Source organism: Saccopteryx bilineata, chromosome 3 (assembly GCF_036850765.1).
Source record: "Saccopteryx bilineata isolate mSacBil1 chromosome 3, mSacBil1_pri_phased_curated, whole genome shotgun sequence".
NCBI classification, from domain to species: domain Eukaryota; kingdom Metazoa; phylum Chordata; class Mammalia; order Chiroptera; family Emballonuridae; genus Saccopteryx; species Saccopteryx bilineata.
In genome coordinates, this window is record NC_089492.1 from 206,801,405 (window position 1) to 206,814,753 (window position 13,349).

Consider the following 13,349-nt stretch of genomic DNA (forward strand, 5'->3'; position numbering starts at 1 on the left):
TATATTATTTGGTGTATTATTTATAATGTGAAATCCTCTTTTCTTCTCCCAAAATGTTATTAATGGTGGTTAGAGTTCCAAGCTAGCTAACTTAAAGATGGTCACTTAATAATATATTTGAAGTACGAAATTATACTAACCTAGTACGGGCATTACAGTGACACGGGGACATACATTGAGAGTTTCAGTTTTGAATGCAAAGAACTTATTGCCCTTGCAGAGTGGTAGAGGGAATCTTTCCTTCCTCATTAGCCAGTAGACAAGAACTCACACAATCCTAAGCCATACCTGAGAGCTCTCATGGCTTGAGGCAGAAGTTAAGCTCCAAATGTCTTCTATGAAAAACTGGGAGAAAAACTGGGAGGCTAGAGTTTTTTGCCAATAAACTTCCCAGGATTATTTCTCAAAGTGTGTTACACAGAATACCAGCTCTCTCATATGTTCCACCTAAGAACAAGTAGCATCAACTGAATTTGAGAATTGCTGCATACCATAGCTCCTCTTAGAGACTGATGATGCACACTAGCACCATAAAAGCTCTGAGAAACACTATAATGAAAACCATTATTGAATTCTGTTTTATCCAGAATTTCCCCAAATTTTATAATCACAGAATACCACTAAACTCCCTCTTAGCCCCTTTTAGTTGTATTATATAGTTACACTGAAAATACTCTAGGTAATGCACCTTAGGATATTTTTTCTACCTCCCTGTTTCCTGTTACTCCTATGGGGTTTTTTGTTGTTGTTGTTGTTTTGTATTTTTCTGAAGTTGGAAACGGGGAGGCAGTCAGACAGACTCCCGCATGCGCCCGACCAGGATCCAAATGGCATGCCCACCAGGGGGCGATGCTCTGCCCATCTGGGGTGTCGCTCTGTTGCGACCAGAGCCATTCTAGCGCCTGAGGCAGAGGCCACAGAGCCATCCTCAGTACCTGGGCCAACATGCTCCAATGGAGCCTTGGCTGAGGGAGGGGGAAGAGAGAGACAGAGAGGAAGGAGAGGAGGGGAAGGGGTGGAGAAGCAGATGGGAGCTTCTCCTGTGTGCCCTGGCCGGGAATTGAACCAGGGAGTTCCACACGCCAGGCCAACACTCTACCGTTGAGCCAACTGGCCAGGGCCCGTATTGATTTTTAAAGAGAAGAGAGAGAAAGAGAGAGAAGGGAGATAGTAGGAGCAGGAAGCATCAACTCATAGTTGCCTTTTGTATGTGCCTTGACTGGGCAAACCCAGGGTTTCAAACCTGCAACTTCAGCATTCCAGGTCAACACTTTACTACTGGGCCACCACAAGTCAGGCTCTCAGTACAAAGAAACCCCAAGAGTTAGCCTGCCTGCTTTCCTTTCCTCTGTTTTAGAAACTGTTATCAACTAGACTTTTCCTCCTTCCTTGCCTTATAGCAAAATACAATAGAACGAAGTCTCATTGTCCTTCCTTATCCCCCTGACTTTCAGTTTGTCTAAAGGTTTTTACTCTTAACTACAAGGGAAAAAAATAGGGTAATATGTTTTTCTCAAAAAGGCAGTCATATTCCAAATGGGTGCTAGACATAGAATCAGATAACTTCAAACTTTGATTTCATATTTATTATCTGTATCATCTGTGAGTCCAAGTATGTTTATCTATATAACATGGAGTGATAAACCTAGCAGGATTATATGTAATTATGTGGTGTGTAGTAAGTGCTCAATAAGTGTGGAATGAATAAATGTGTTTTCCAAAAAGAGATGAGATCTTTTGGAGGTAGGAGAAAGTTAATAAGATAAGACAGAGAGAAATGTTTGAGAAAACTGCTACTACCAAAACATGATTAAAATTATATGTCTGAGATTTGCTTCAAAATAAAATAAGGATAGTTATATATTAAACAAAATTGGCCCCGAATTGATCATTGTAGGTGCATGGAAAGATCATTATACTGTTCTGTCTTGATTATTCAATTAATTTTGATTATTTTCTATATTAAGTTAACAACAACAATGGAGAAAAAAAAACCAAGAGAGAATAGCACTAGAACCAAAAAGGTATCTGTCTAAGAGGATTGCTTTAGACAGTTACCTTTTCTTCATTTTTTTCAATAGCATATGGTGAACATTCCTAGTTGGCCACTTGTACATAGGTGAAATATACTGCTTACAAAAATTAGGGGATATTTCAAAATGAATATGAAGTGATAAAATATCCCCTAATTTTTGTGAGCAGTATATATAACTTTAGAAATGTAAGTCAGAGACTGCATAGAAATGTACATGCACTGAATCATCATCATGTACTATGTTGCTGTGAAATTTATAAGAGTGTAGTTACCCCATATACTATATAGATCTCATCCATAGCATGATGCTTTAAAATAGAGTCAATAATAGAATACATTAAGTAGGATCAGTTTTAATGATAGGAAGAGATCTACCTGGTTTTAGGTATTAAAAATGAAGAATAAAATAAATCTTTTTAAAAATAGTTTTTGAGCTTAGATTTGATCAATAAAACAAATAATGAAGGCTAAGCCTATTTGAACCTTATTACACAGAATCCTAGAACACTGCAGTGAATAGGACCAGTCTCTATCCTCTGGACATGTGTAATTTGAGGTCCAGAGATGTTAATGACTTCTTAAGTATCTTAAGTCTGAGGCAAAGCTAGGACAAGAATCTGATGATTCTCTTATTATCATACCTTACTTCTTCCTAAACTTAGCCAGGTTATTATGTATGTACGTATGTATGTATGTATGTATGTTATTTTTATCTTAGACAAAATTTTAACATAATTAGAAGCTTTCTATACTTAGAAATAATTAGGTCTGGTACTGTATCAGTATATGCTCAGGTTTAACAACAGGCATCATTTGTATGTGTGTGTGTACCCAGTATGTGATGGCCACAGTGCTAAGGGATACAAAAATGAAGCTAACACAGACTCTGCCTCATACCACTACAATCTCCCCTGAGGGGAAACAGAGTGTTTACATTTTTAAAATTGCAATATAATCTTTTATTTGTATTTTTAAATTTCTACCAATTTTAAAAGTTTTGATCCTTTCCATATCAAGGTTGGTTCTAAACAAAATGGGTGCATTTGTCTTCAATGCCTTTCTATTTTCCCCTTTTTATCTATTTTTAGGAGTCTTTTTCTCTACTTCCTCTAGACAACCAATACTATATTAACTGGGTTTTTTTTTTTCTGTATTACTATTTTGTTTCTTTTAAAAGCCAAACTTTTCAGATGTGATATATTATGTTTCTCAGGAGAGTTTTTTTTTTTTAAATGAGGACTCCACGGAGTAAACAATTCGTAACATAGAAGATAAATTATACCACATAGATGACTACCTGCTTAAGGCAGTATATCATGAGGTCTCTTTTCAGTATGTGACCATGGGTAAATCACTTACCTATTTTGATCTCCAGTTTCTTGCCTAAGAAATAGAGATAGCAACAGGAACTGTCTCATAGGTTTGTTGTGAAGATTGAGACGATATATGTAGAGAGTTTTAGCACAGAATCTGGTAGTGAACCCTCAAAAGTATTGGGTATTGTTATCATTCACGCAAGGCATCCTGACACTGTTAGATATTACTTCTCTATCATAACATCATAAAGTTAAGTAATATGCCTTTTAAAATAGTGTAGGTTTCAAATATTTTGTGCTGTATTTTAGATTTGGTTAAGGTAATGTGATCGAAGGCACATGGAAAGTATTGCTCAAAATGACCAAAGGTAATTCAAGTTTTGAGTAGACCTAAGTTATAATATGAACTTTGCTGGGTTTCTTTTCTATGAAAAACTGGCTTATGAAAATGTGAAGTATTTATATGTAAAGGCTTCAGACAAGTTACAAGGTTGTTTTTTTTTCTTCTTTGTAGCAAAGGAGACAAGTTTCTCACTCTGGTGTTATAAAAAACAAATCTTTGAGACAAAATAACAAGAAAGAGTGTTGGCGTTGTCCTTCTAGGAACCAAAAGATGAAATCCGATGGGTTAGGAGCATCTGGACATTCATCAAGTACTAATAGAAATACTAGAAATAAAACTTTGAAGCATGATGACTTAAAAGAAAAGGATGGTATAAAAATAGGATCTAGGATTACAAAAGAATTAAAGTCTGAGGGAAAAAATGGTTCTGGAAAGCCCAAAGCTATAATAAAACCCAAAGCAGAAAACAATGATAATGCAAATTCGGCAGACATGGTACCAAGACAAGCTGTGGAAAGATCAGCAATGGCAGCAGCAACTGGGCACAAAAATACATTAAATGGAAAAGGAGTAAGAAATCAAAAAGGACAAATTACAGGTGCCAGACCCAAAGTGCTCACTGGAAACTTAACTGTGCAAGCCAGAGTAAAGCCTTTGAAAAAAGTGACAGGAAAAGATTCTCCATGCCTTGGCATGGCAGGATCCTCCAGCAGATCAACAAACTCGAGCATGGAGTTACTGGTTTCCACTGAATGTCTGGATGAACCAAAAGAAAATGGATCAACAGGAGAAGAGAAGCCATCTGATCATAAACTGTCCTTTTGTGACTCTCCAGAACAGACCGTGAAAAACAGTGTAGAAAGTATCAAAACTTCCACTGGAGGTGGGTTTTAGCACTCTAATTTTCCATAGTTCCTGACAGTTAAAGTTCTTAGAAAAAAAAATGACCTGTTTGGACTTTTATTTAGTTTCAAATGCAGAAAAAGTGTTTATTTACATTTATTCATGCAAACAGAGAAAACATGTTGACGTTTAATTTTGTTTATACTAGTATCTGACCAATGACTGATACATAGTTGTTACATATTTAGTGTTTTATCTTATGACTAACTTTTTCTTAATTTACAGCAGTAAAATCTCGACCTGTTTCAAAAGTTACCAATGGAACTTCCAATAAAAAAAGCAAGCATGAACAAGAAACTAATATAAATAACAGGTAAGTCTTCATTCATTGTTTTACCTATACATTAGCTTTCTCTGAAAGTTAATTGTATACTAACTTCTAGCTAAGTATTCTTATTTATCCTTTTTGTTAGAAAATTTAATGAATTTACACAATGATATTTAAAAACTTTTATTTACCAAAAGAAGTCAGTATATTTCGGCAAAGGATGATAGATGCAAATAATTTATACTTGTCGTGCTTGCTTATGCATTGCTTTATCATACTTGATCTATAGTTTTATTAACTGAAAGACATATAAACATTTTTATTTTCAGAAGAGTTTTATTTTTATTTCTTCGAGAAAAATATATTTCATGTTTGGGTCTTTTAGAAGCTCATGTTTTGGAATTTCAATGTAACAATGAATACAAATCACTTTTCTTAGTGTGCTAAAGAAGGTCACTGGCAAAGGATACAGTGATCCAGTACCACAAGCAATTTTAAAGAAAAGAGGAAATGACAATGGATTTGCTACAGCTCAGCAGAGGATAAAGAATGCCCCTTCTAATCTTGCTAAAACTCAAGGTAAAGCTGACATAGTCCTATTGTTCCTTCCTTGCTTAAATTGAATAAGCAGAACTTGATTTGTAACTTGAGCAGAAAGTAAGCAAGATATAACATGGTTTCACTGATTTAACATTCACTTTATGCTGTAGAAATGAGATTTTATATATACTTCTGCTTTTCAGACAAGTATTTTGGGTGTCGGTTTGGTTTTTATTGTCTCATGTGAGAGAAATAATTAAGGGAGTTACTACTTTATCTGCATTTCTGGTCCTTTTATATATTGTGTCCATGTTTCCTCAAAGTTTCATTGATAACTAATCAAAGTTTCATTGATTTCCATCTGTAAAACCAGCACTTAAGTTATTTAAATAGTAATGGTACAATATAGAGAGCTGTAATACATGGGAGGAAGAATTTTGCTCTGGAATCTGTGCCGTGTCTGTTGTTTTCCCATGTTCTAACAAAGAAAAGAGTGCTGATCAAATTGCATAGTTTGCTGACATAATAAATGATTTTAAAAGTAGTTTGTTTTGTGCATTCGGAACATTTGTAAAATTCTAAAAAAAATTTGAGTTAATTAATTAATTAATACTAAAAGTGAATAAAAAATTAGGCAGAGCAAAATTATTCACATTCCAGTTATAGTTAAAATGAAATATTTAGAAATATTTGGTAATTGTTTGACGGTGCTCAAAATGTGATCTCTAGGACTTTCAGCAGTTTATAACAAACAGACTCCAAGGTTCATCTTCTTTCCCTCCAGTCACCAGTTTTAGTTTCAACTGCGTATCTAAGTGGTTCACCTTAATGAGGTACAATAACAATGATTTGGTTATGGGAAATAATTTAGTTTTGTTCATGTTTGAGGGAAAAATTGCTATTTCTAAATTTCTATAAATTTACTATTTCTATATTATGTTTATCGTTATTCTACTTTTCAGCTGTGTGGCACATAGTCATTTTTTATCCCCAAAACTTCAAAGGGAAGTCCCTTGCTGCTTTTTTGGTATAAGAAAATCAGAATTTTCCACCCCTATATATATACTTATGCAAATCCAATTCTGACATAACCATCAAAGCTCTTTACTTGAGGAAGAGAGATCCTATTTTAATAATTTTACCAAGACACTAAAATAGTCCCTCTATCTTTATAATAAAAAAAAATATTTTAGTTTATTATGCTACTAACTCCAAATCTATAATTGTCTACTTGACTGTAGATATTTTACCATTCTGTTGTTTTATTTCTCTTTTCTGAAGTAATTAAAAAAAATATTGAATTTCATCCACAAATTGAAAAGTATATTATATTTTTGAATTTTCTTTTCTTAGAATCCCAAGGAGAGTCAATGATTTCAGTAAAATCTTCAGTCCCTTCAAGGCAATCTGATGGAAATGTGACAAAGTTGGACCATAGTACAACAGATAAACAAGCACCTAAGAGAAAAATTGTCAAGAAAGGGCACACAACTTTGCCTAAGGATAATGCAAAAATAGTTGCAATACCTAAAAACCTAAATCAATCTAAGAAAGGTGAAACTTCGAATAATAAAGATTCAAAACAGAAAATGTTTCCTGGACAGGTCACATTGAAGACTCAGTCTTCTTCGCAAAGGCCTTTAAAAAGTGAAACATCTGTTTTCTCCAAAAGTAATAATAACGGCAGTGTTACTGAACAGAAGCCTCAGGAACCTCTAATTAGCCTTACTTCTGAAACCAGTGGTATGGAAGCATTCCAGCCATCATGCACACCTGACCCACAAAAGCCATTCAACAATCAAGGAAAAGAGAAATTGGTATCGGAATGCCAAAATATTTCAAATCTGGATAAATCGATAGAGCACAACTTGGAATCAAGACAGATTTGTTCAGATAAAAGAGAAACAAAATTTTCCAATCACAAAGAAACAGATCATTGCAACACCACTAAACTACATTGTCATTCTGATGAAAGTGATAAGGTAGATCCAAAATTTTATAGCACCACTGCCATAAAATACACGGTTTTAAATCCAAATGAAAACTTCTTGAACTCTAATCAAGTTTGTGGTGTAAACTCAACAAATGCAGAGCAAATCCATTCAGTATTAGATGAGGAGAAGCATGTAGGAAGAAAAGACACAAACAAAAAATCAAGCATTAAATGTGTGAAAGATGTTTTATCTTGTGTTCCTGAAAGGACAAATGTTACCTTACACACTACTCAAGATGACAGAAAACCTAAATTTCATGTAGAACAGACAATTCCTACTCAGTTATCTGATGGTTCTGCTATGAATGAAGAGAAATATGCTACAGCAGACTCAGATAGTTCCCCCAAATGTTCTTTGGAACAAATATCAGGGAAAAATTCTCCTAAAGATATGGAAACAACAGAAACTCCAGAGAGCCATGAAAATCCAGAAGCTCCATTCATGGGTCACTGGAATTTGAGTGCCAGTGTTCTGCAGCAGAGAGAGAGTCCTGAGTCTGACACTGGCAGCACTACCACGTCCTCTGATGACATAAAACCCAGGTCCGAAGACTATGATGCTGGCGGGTCTCAGGATGATGATGGGTCAAATGAGAGAGGTATTTCTAAATGTGGCACTATGCTGTGCCATGATTTTCTTGGAAGAAGTAGCAGTGACACCAGCACCCCTGAAGAATTAAAAATATATGATAGTAACTTAAGAATTGAAGTAAAAATGAAAAAGCAAAGTAGTAATGATCTTTTACAAGTTAATTCAACAAGTGATGATGAGCTTCCTAGGAAAAGGCCAGAAATTTGGTCTCGATCGGCAACAGTCCACACTAGGGAAAAAGAAAATAGTCTACGAGGCAGTGTCCAGTTTGCTCAGGAAGTAGATCAAGTTTCTTCTTCAGCAGATGAAACAGAAGATGAAAGATCTGAAGCTGAAAATGTTGCAGAAAATTTCTCTATATCTAACTCAGCTCCTCAGCATTTTCAGGGAATAATTAATTTAGCTTTTGAAGATGCAGCTGAAAATGAAAGTCGTGGGTTTTCTGCAACTAAAAGTTTTAAAAGGTCAGTTTTACTTTCCGTAGATGAGTGTGAAGAACTGGGAGCTGATGAAGGGGACGTCCAGACTCCCTTTCAGCCTTCTATAGATTGTCTTTCACCTTCTGATGTTTTTGATGGCATTTCTCATGAACATCCTGGAAGGACCTGCTATTCTGGAGACTCACAAGTAAGTGGAGGTCATATTTTAGAATATAAACAAGATAAAGGTGATAGGGTACATAAAAACGAAAGCTTTCTCTTAGGCCTTAGTAGCACTGATTCCTCAAGAAAAGACAAACAGAGTGCTTCAGCCACAGAGAAAAAGTATACAGTCAATGTCCTGTCCAAAGGAGGCAGACAACTTCTTCCAGAAAATAGAAAAGTAAATGATGGGAGTGATGTAGATAATGACTTTCAGCAATGCAGCAAACTCTCAGAGAGTGATACAAAATCTCAAGAGAGACCATGTCATTTGGAGCTTCATCAGAGAGAACCCAGTTCTGACATACGAAAGACCAGCACTACAAAATCTCTGGACTCCTGTCGGAGCCAGCTTCTGCCTCAGGAAGGTCAAGTGAAAAAGAGCCATTCTACAGCTACCAAAAAAGCTAATATTGCTTTATCTGCAGGTAATGTACAGAAATAGAAATGTTAAATCTATCAGAAAATTAGTTTCTAGAACTTTAAAATTGTATGTAGCCCTGAATGTTATATTTTAGTTAGATAGAATAATTAAGCAACAGATTCAAATTTTAAATGAAAATTTAAATTTTCTAATATTAAAATTAGCTAGTTACTCTTTATTGTACATTTAAAATTCTAGTGTAGAATCAATAACCTAGTAAAAATTTTGGTTATTTATTAAAGCTAACTTACTCTTAAGAGAATTTACATGAAAGTATAAAGAGGAAAACTTAGTTTTCTGTTATTTATTTCTAATTTAACATAGGAATTCTTGACTATTAGAAATTTTATTATACATTGGCTATGATTTATGGACTATGCTAGTATAAATCTAAGAAGTCTGTGCAATAACTATAGTAATATGTAACTAAAAGCACTGAACTATTTTAACTAGATTAACTATTACAATTTATATACATTTTACAGAGATCAAGACTTAAGAATCACTATAATTCTAGTATAAAATTTTCAAGTAAAAAGATAAATTTCCTAAAAGAGATTTTATTTAGAAGTAATGATAATATATGAAGAAACCCAGGCTTATTTCATATGTGTAGATGATTTTCTGTCTAATTGTTTTGCGTTTGTCTTCCTTATTATAATAATTAATAACCCAGATTTAAAATATGCAGTAGTCCTTGACTGAGTAGCTACTGTATATCAGAATTAAGAAAATTACTGATCAATAGTCTTTGTTCAGCAAAATCACAAGAATAGGGAGCTCCTTAAAGTTGTACATTTTTGTTTGTCCTCGTTTGCATCCTCCTTTGCATGTGCAATATACAAATAAGGCTTTAGATAAAAGGTATTTATTCTCTTTCTGGAACTGACTTACCTTAAAAGTCACCATCAAATAGTCATGTCTTTTTTTTTCTCTTAAGTTTTTATTGTAGTAAATTAGATCTATGTGCATATTCTAGGTTTATGTTTAGATAATTTGTATTGTTTTCTGTATCATAAGTTTTCAAATCAAAGTATGGAGAATTATTGTTAGTTGCCATTGTTGATTTTCCTGCTACACATTATCCTTGAGCTATTTTTTTAGATAGATGCCTCAAAAATCTTGTATAAATGTCATTTTTCCCATTCTGTGGTTTTTTTGTTTGTTTGTTTTTTTGGACTCTAACTGTTATATCGTTCTACAGAACTCTGAGGGGTACCAACATGTGCAATTTTTACATTGTATAGTATTATGAATTATTACAGGAGACATAGATGATTGTGACACACTGGCACAAACCTACATGTATGACCATCGGCCTTCAAAAACCCTCTCTCCAATATATGAGATGGATGTAATAGAAGCTTTTGAACAGAAAGTGGAATCAGAAACACACATTACAGACATGGATTTTGAAGATGATCAACACTTTGCAAAACAAGATTGGACACTATTAAAACAAATGCTCTCTGAGCAAGATTCAAACTTAAATATCACAAATTCTGTTCCTGAAGACTTAAATTTAGCACAGTATCTAATCAATCAAACACTGCTTTTAGCACGAGATGGCTCAAAACCTCAGGGTAAAGCACATGTTGACACTTTGAACAGATGGAGTGAACTAAGCTCTCCACTTGATTCCCCAGCAAGCATCACCATGGCTAGTTTTTCCTCTGAAGATTGTTCACCCCAAGGGGAATGGACAATACTGGAGCTGGAAACTCAGCATTAAGAGTACTAACACTTCGGGAAAGTTTGAACTATGCCACCCTTTATTTTTTGATGTTATTATATTATATCCAAATGACCAGAGATACATTGCCCTTAATATTGAGGGAGTCTTTCTTATTTATTGAAGTAAACATAGTTTATTAATATGATATCACAGGTAGAACACAAGTTTTTTCTAAAATTTTTCAGCATGTTTTATTATTATAAAAATTAGAAGACTATAAGGAAGCCCTTACTTAAGTTTTCCTTTCCTAACTGATCATTTGTCACTTATTCAAGAATTTAAAATGTGAATGCACAAGTAGATCTCTTCCTTTACTTTTCGCTTTGCAAATGGTAACATAGTAATTTAACAATAAAAAGTGTATTGTGATTGTGTGGATTTATGTAGAGTTAATTTGTGAGTACTGTTCTAGCTTGGATTGGTGAGATTGACAGCTGAATTTTAGAATAAACTTGAGGGTACTATGCTAAGTTAAAGAGAAAGATAGTTACCATATGGTTTCACTTATATGCAGAATCTAAAAAACAAAATGGATGAACAAAAAAACAGACTCATAGATACAGAGAACAAATAGATGGTTGTCAGAGGAAAAGGGATTAAGAAGTACAAATTGGTAGTTACAAAATAGTCACAGGGATGTAAAGTACAGCATAGGGAATATAGTCAGTAATATTGTAGTAACTATGGTGTCAAATGAGTACTTGAAATATTAGTATTTCAAGTTTTGATTGAAAAGTATATGATTTGACATGTAAAGTTTATGGTTGTCTAACCACTATGCTACACCTGAAACCAATATAAAATAATATTGAATATAACTATAATTGAAAAATAAATAAATAATTTTTTAAAAGAAAGAAAAAATTTTCACTTTCCCAACAATTCAGGTCTAGAAAATTGTGAAGTAAATGCATCTCAAATTTCAATCACATTGATACTAAAACAGAAAAATGGAATCCCTTTAACTCTAAATTTTTGGGATATACCTAAAGAGAGTCATCTGTCCTTGTCCAAATAAAACGGGAAAACTCTATCTGTTTTACTGATATAGACTCCCTTTATAATTAATCACTCCCATTTCCAATTCCACTTTAAAGATATTTTGGAACTGCACCTGCAATAAATTCCTGCACTAAATATTAACTTGAAAACAGGTACATGAGGCAATTACTGAGTTATTGAGTTAAACTCTCTCTGTGTGTGTGCTTGTATATTTGCTTTCTCCATGTGTCTATAAACTCGACTTATATAAGACATTGATCAAATTGTCCTTAAGTCTGTAATTTCCTGTAATTTTAGTAGCAAGGCAAAAATTAAAATCTTTTCTACAATGTGCTACTAAGGAGTGAACACTTGGATACCTATTAGTTATGGTGGGCATTGCTCTTTTGATAATGAGATTCAATAGAATTAGCCTCTCTGAAAAGCTTTGTAACTGGTAATTTCTCTAAAATATGTCAGAAGTAAGGAAACTTTATGGTGTAGAATTCCTTTTCTAAATGAAAACAGTTCCAAATGATCAACAATAGAATCTGTATATTGAATCAAAAATCATATTAATGGACACCAGTTGTTATTCTTATAAACTATAATTATGTAAACATTAGCTACTAACCTGTTATACCATAAATTTCTTATACTTTTTATTTTTAAGATTTTATTCATTTTAGAGAGGAGAGAGAGAGAGAAGGGGGGAGGAGCAGGAAGCATCAACTCCTATATGTGCCTTGACCAGGCAAGCCCAGGGATTCAAGCCAGCAACCTCAGTGTTACAGGTAGACACTTTATCCACTGCACCACCACAGATCAGGCTGGTATGCCTTTTTTTAAACTAGAAGCTCTGCAGGGGGCACTCATTCATTCAGAGAGTCAAGAAACGCATTGGTTCTAGGCACCGAGTTGCAAAGATGAATAAGGTTTGTTTCCTACCCTCTCCCTCTCAAAAAGAGAATTTAGTTTCTACTGAAGGGAAAAAATCATATAAGAAGGAGGTTAAAATATACTGTTATAAGAACTTGTATTTTAGAGCTGAATGGAAATTTAGACATTAGTCTAATCTCTTCAAATGACAAAGGAGGACTTTGAAGCCCAGAGGAATTAAAAGATTGCCCAAGGTCCCCCAGGTAATTTAATTTGTGGGCTAGAATCCAATATTCCTTAATTTCAGTTTGATGGTATTTCTACCACACAACATATTTCATTTCATTCTTATAAAACCTGAGAACAAATGCATTTATAGTTTATAATATCATGAAGTAATATATGATAGAGTCAGAAACAGTACAAATTCCCAAGAGATTGTATTTTTCTTCAAATGTGAAATTGTTTTGTTTGTTTTTTTATTAATTTTAATGGGATGACATTGATCAGTCAGGGTACATAGATTCAAATGTGATATTGTTTTGTGGTTTTTTTAATAAACTATGTCAGAAGTTCAGAAATTTATCATTGAAACTTCGTCACTTTCCCAGTGTCAAGGTCTTGAAAATTTTTTTCTTAAACTAATAGACATTAAAAAGCTATTCAATTTCATCTCACATCTGCAAAGAGGTAACAGGG

General features: G+C 33.9%; 1 protein-coding gene across 1 annotated transcript in view; it reads left to right on the plus strand.

Moving 5' to 3' along the window:
• BTBD8 (BTB domain containing 8) overlaps positions 1-13,073 on the plus strand; it is a 126,393-nt gene extending 113,320 nt beyond the window's left edge. The window contains 5 exon segments of the mRNA XM_066266523.1: positions 3,866-4,577; positions 4,823-4,910; positions 5,305-5,444; positions 6,759-9,059; positions 10,321-13,073. Of these exon segments, the coding sequence (XP_066122620.1) occupies positions 3,866-4,577; positions 4,823-4,910; positions 5,305-5,444; positions 6,759-9,059; positions 10,321-10,787 (3,708 nt within the window). The 3' untranslated portion in view covers positions 10,788-13,073.
• Positions 13,074-13,349: the final 276 nt, after the last annotated feature.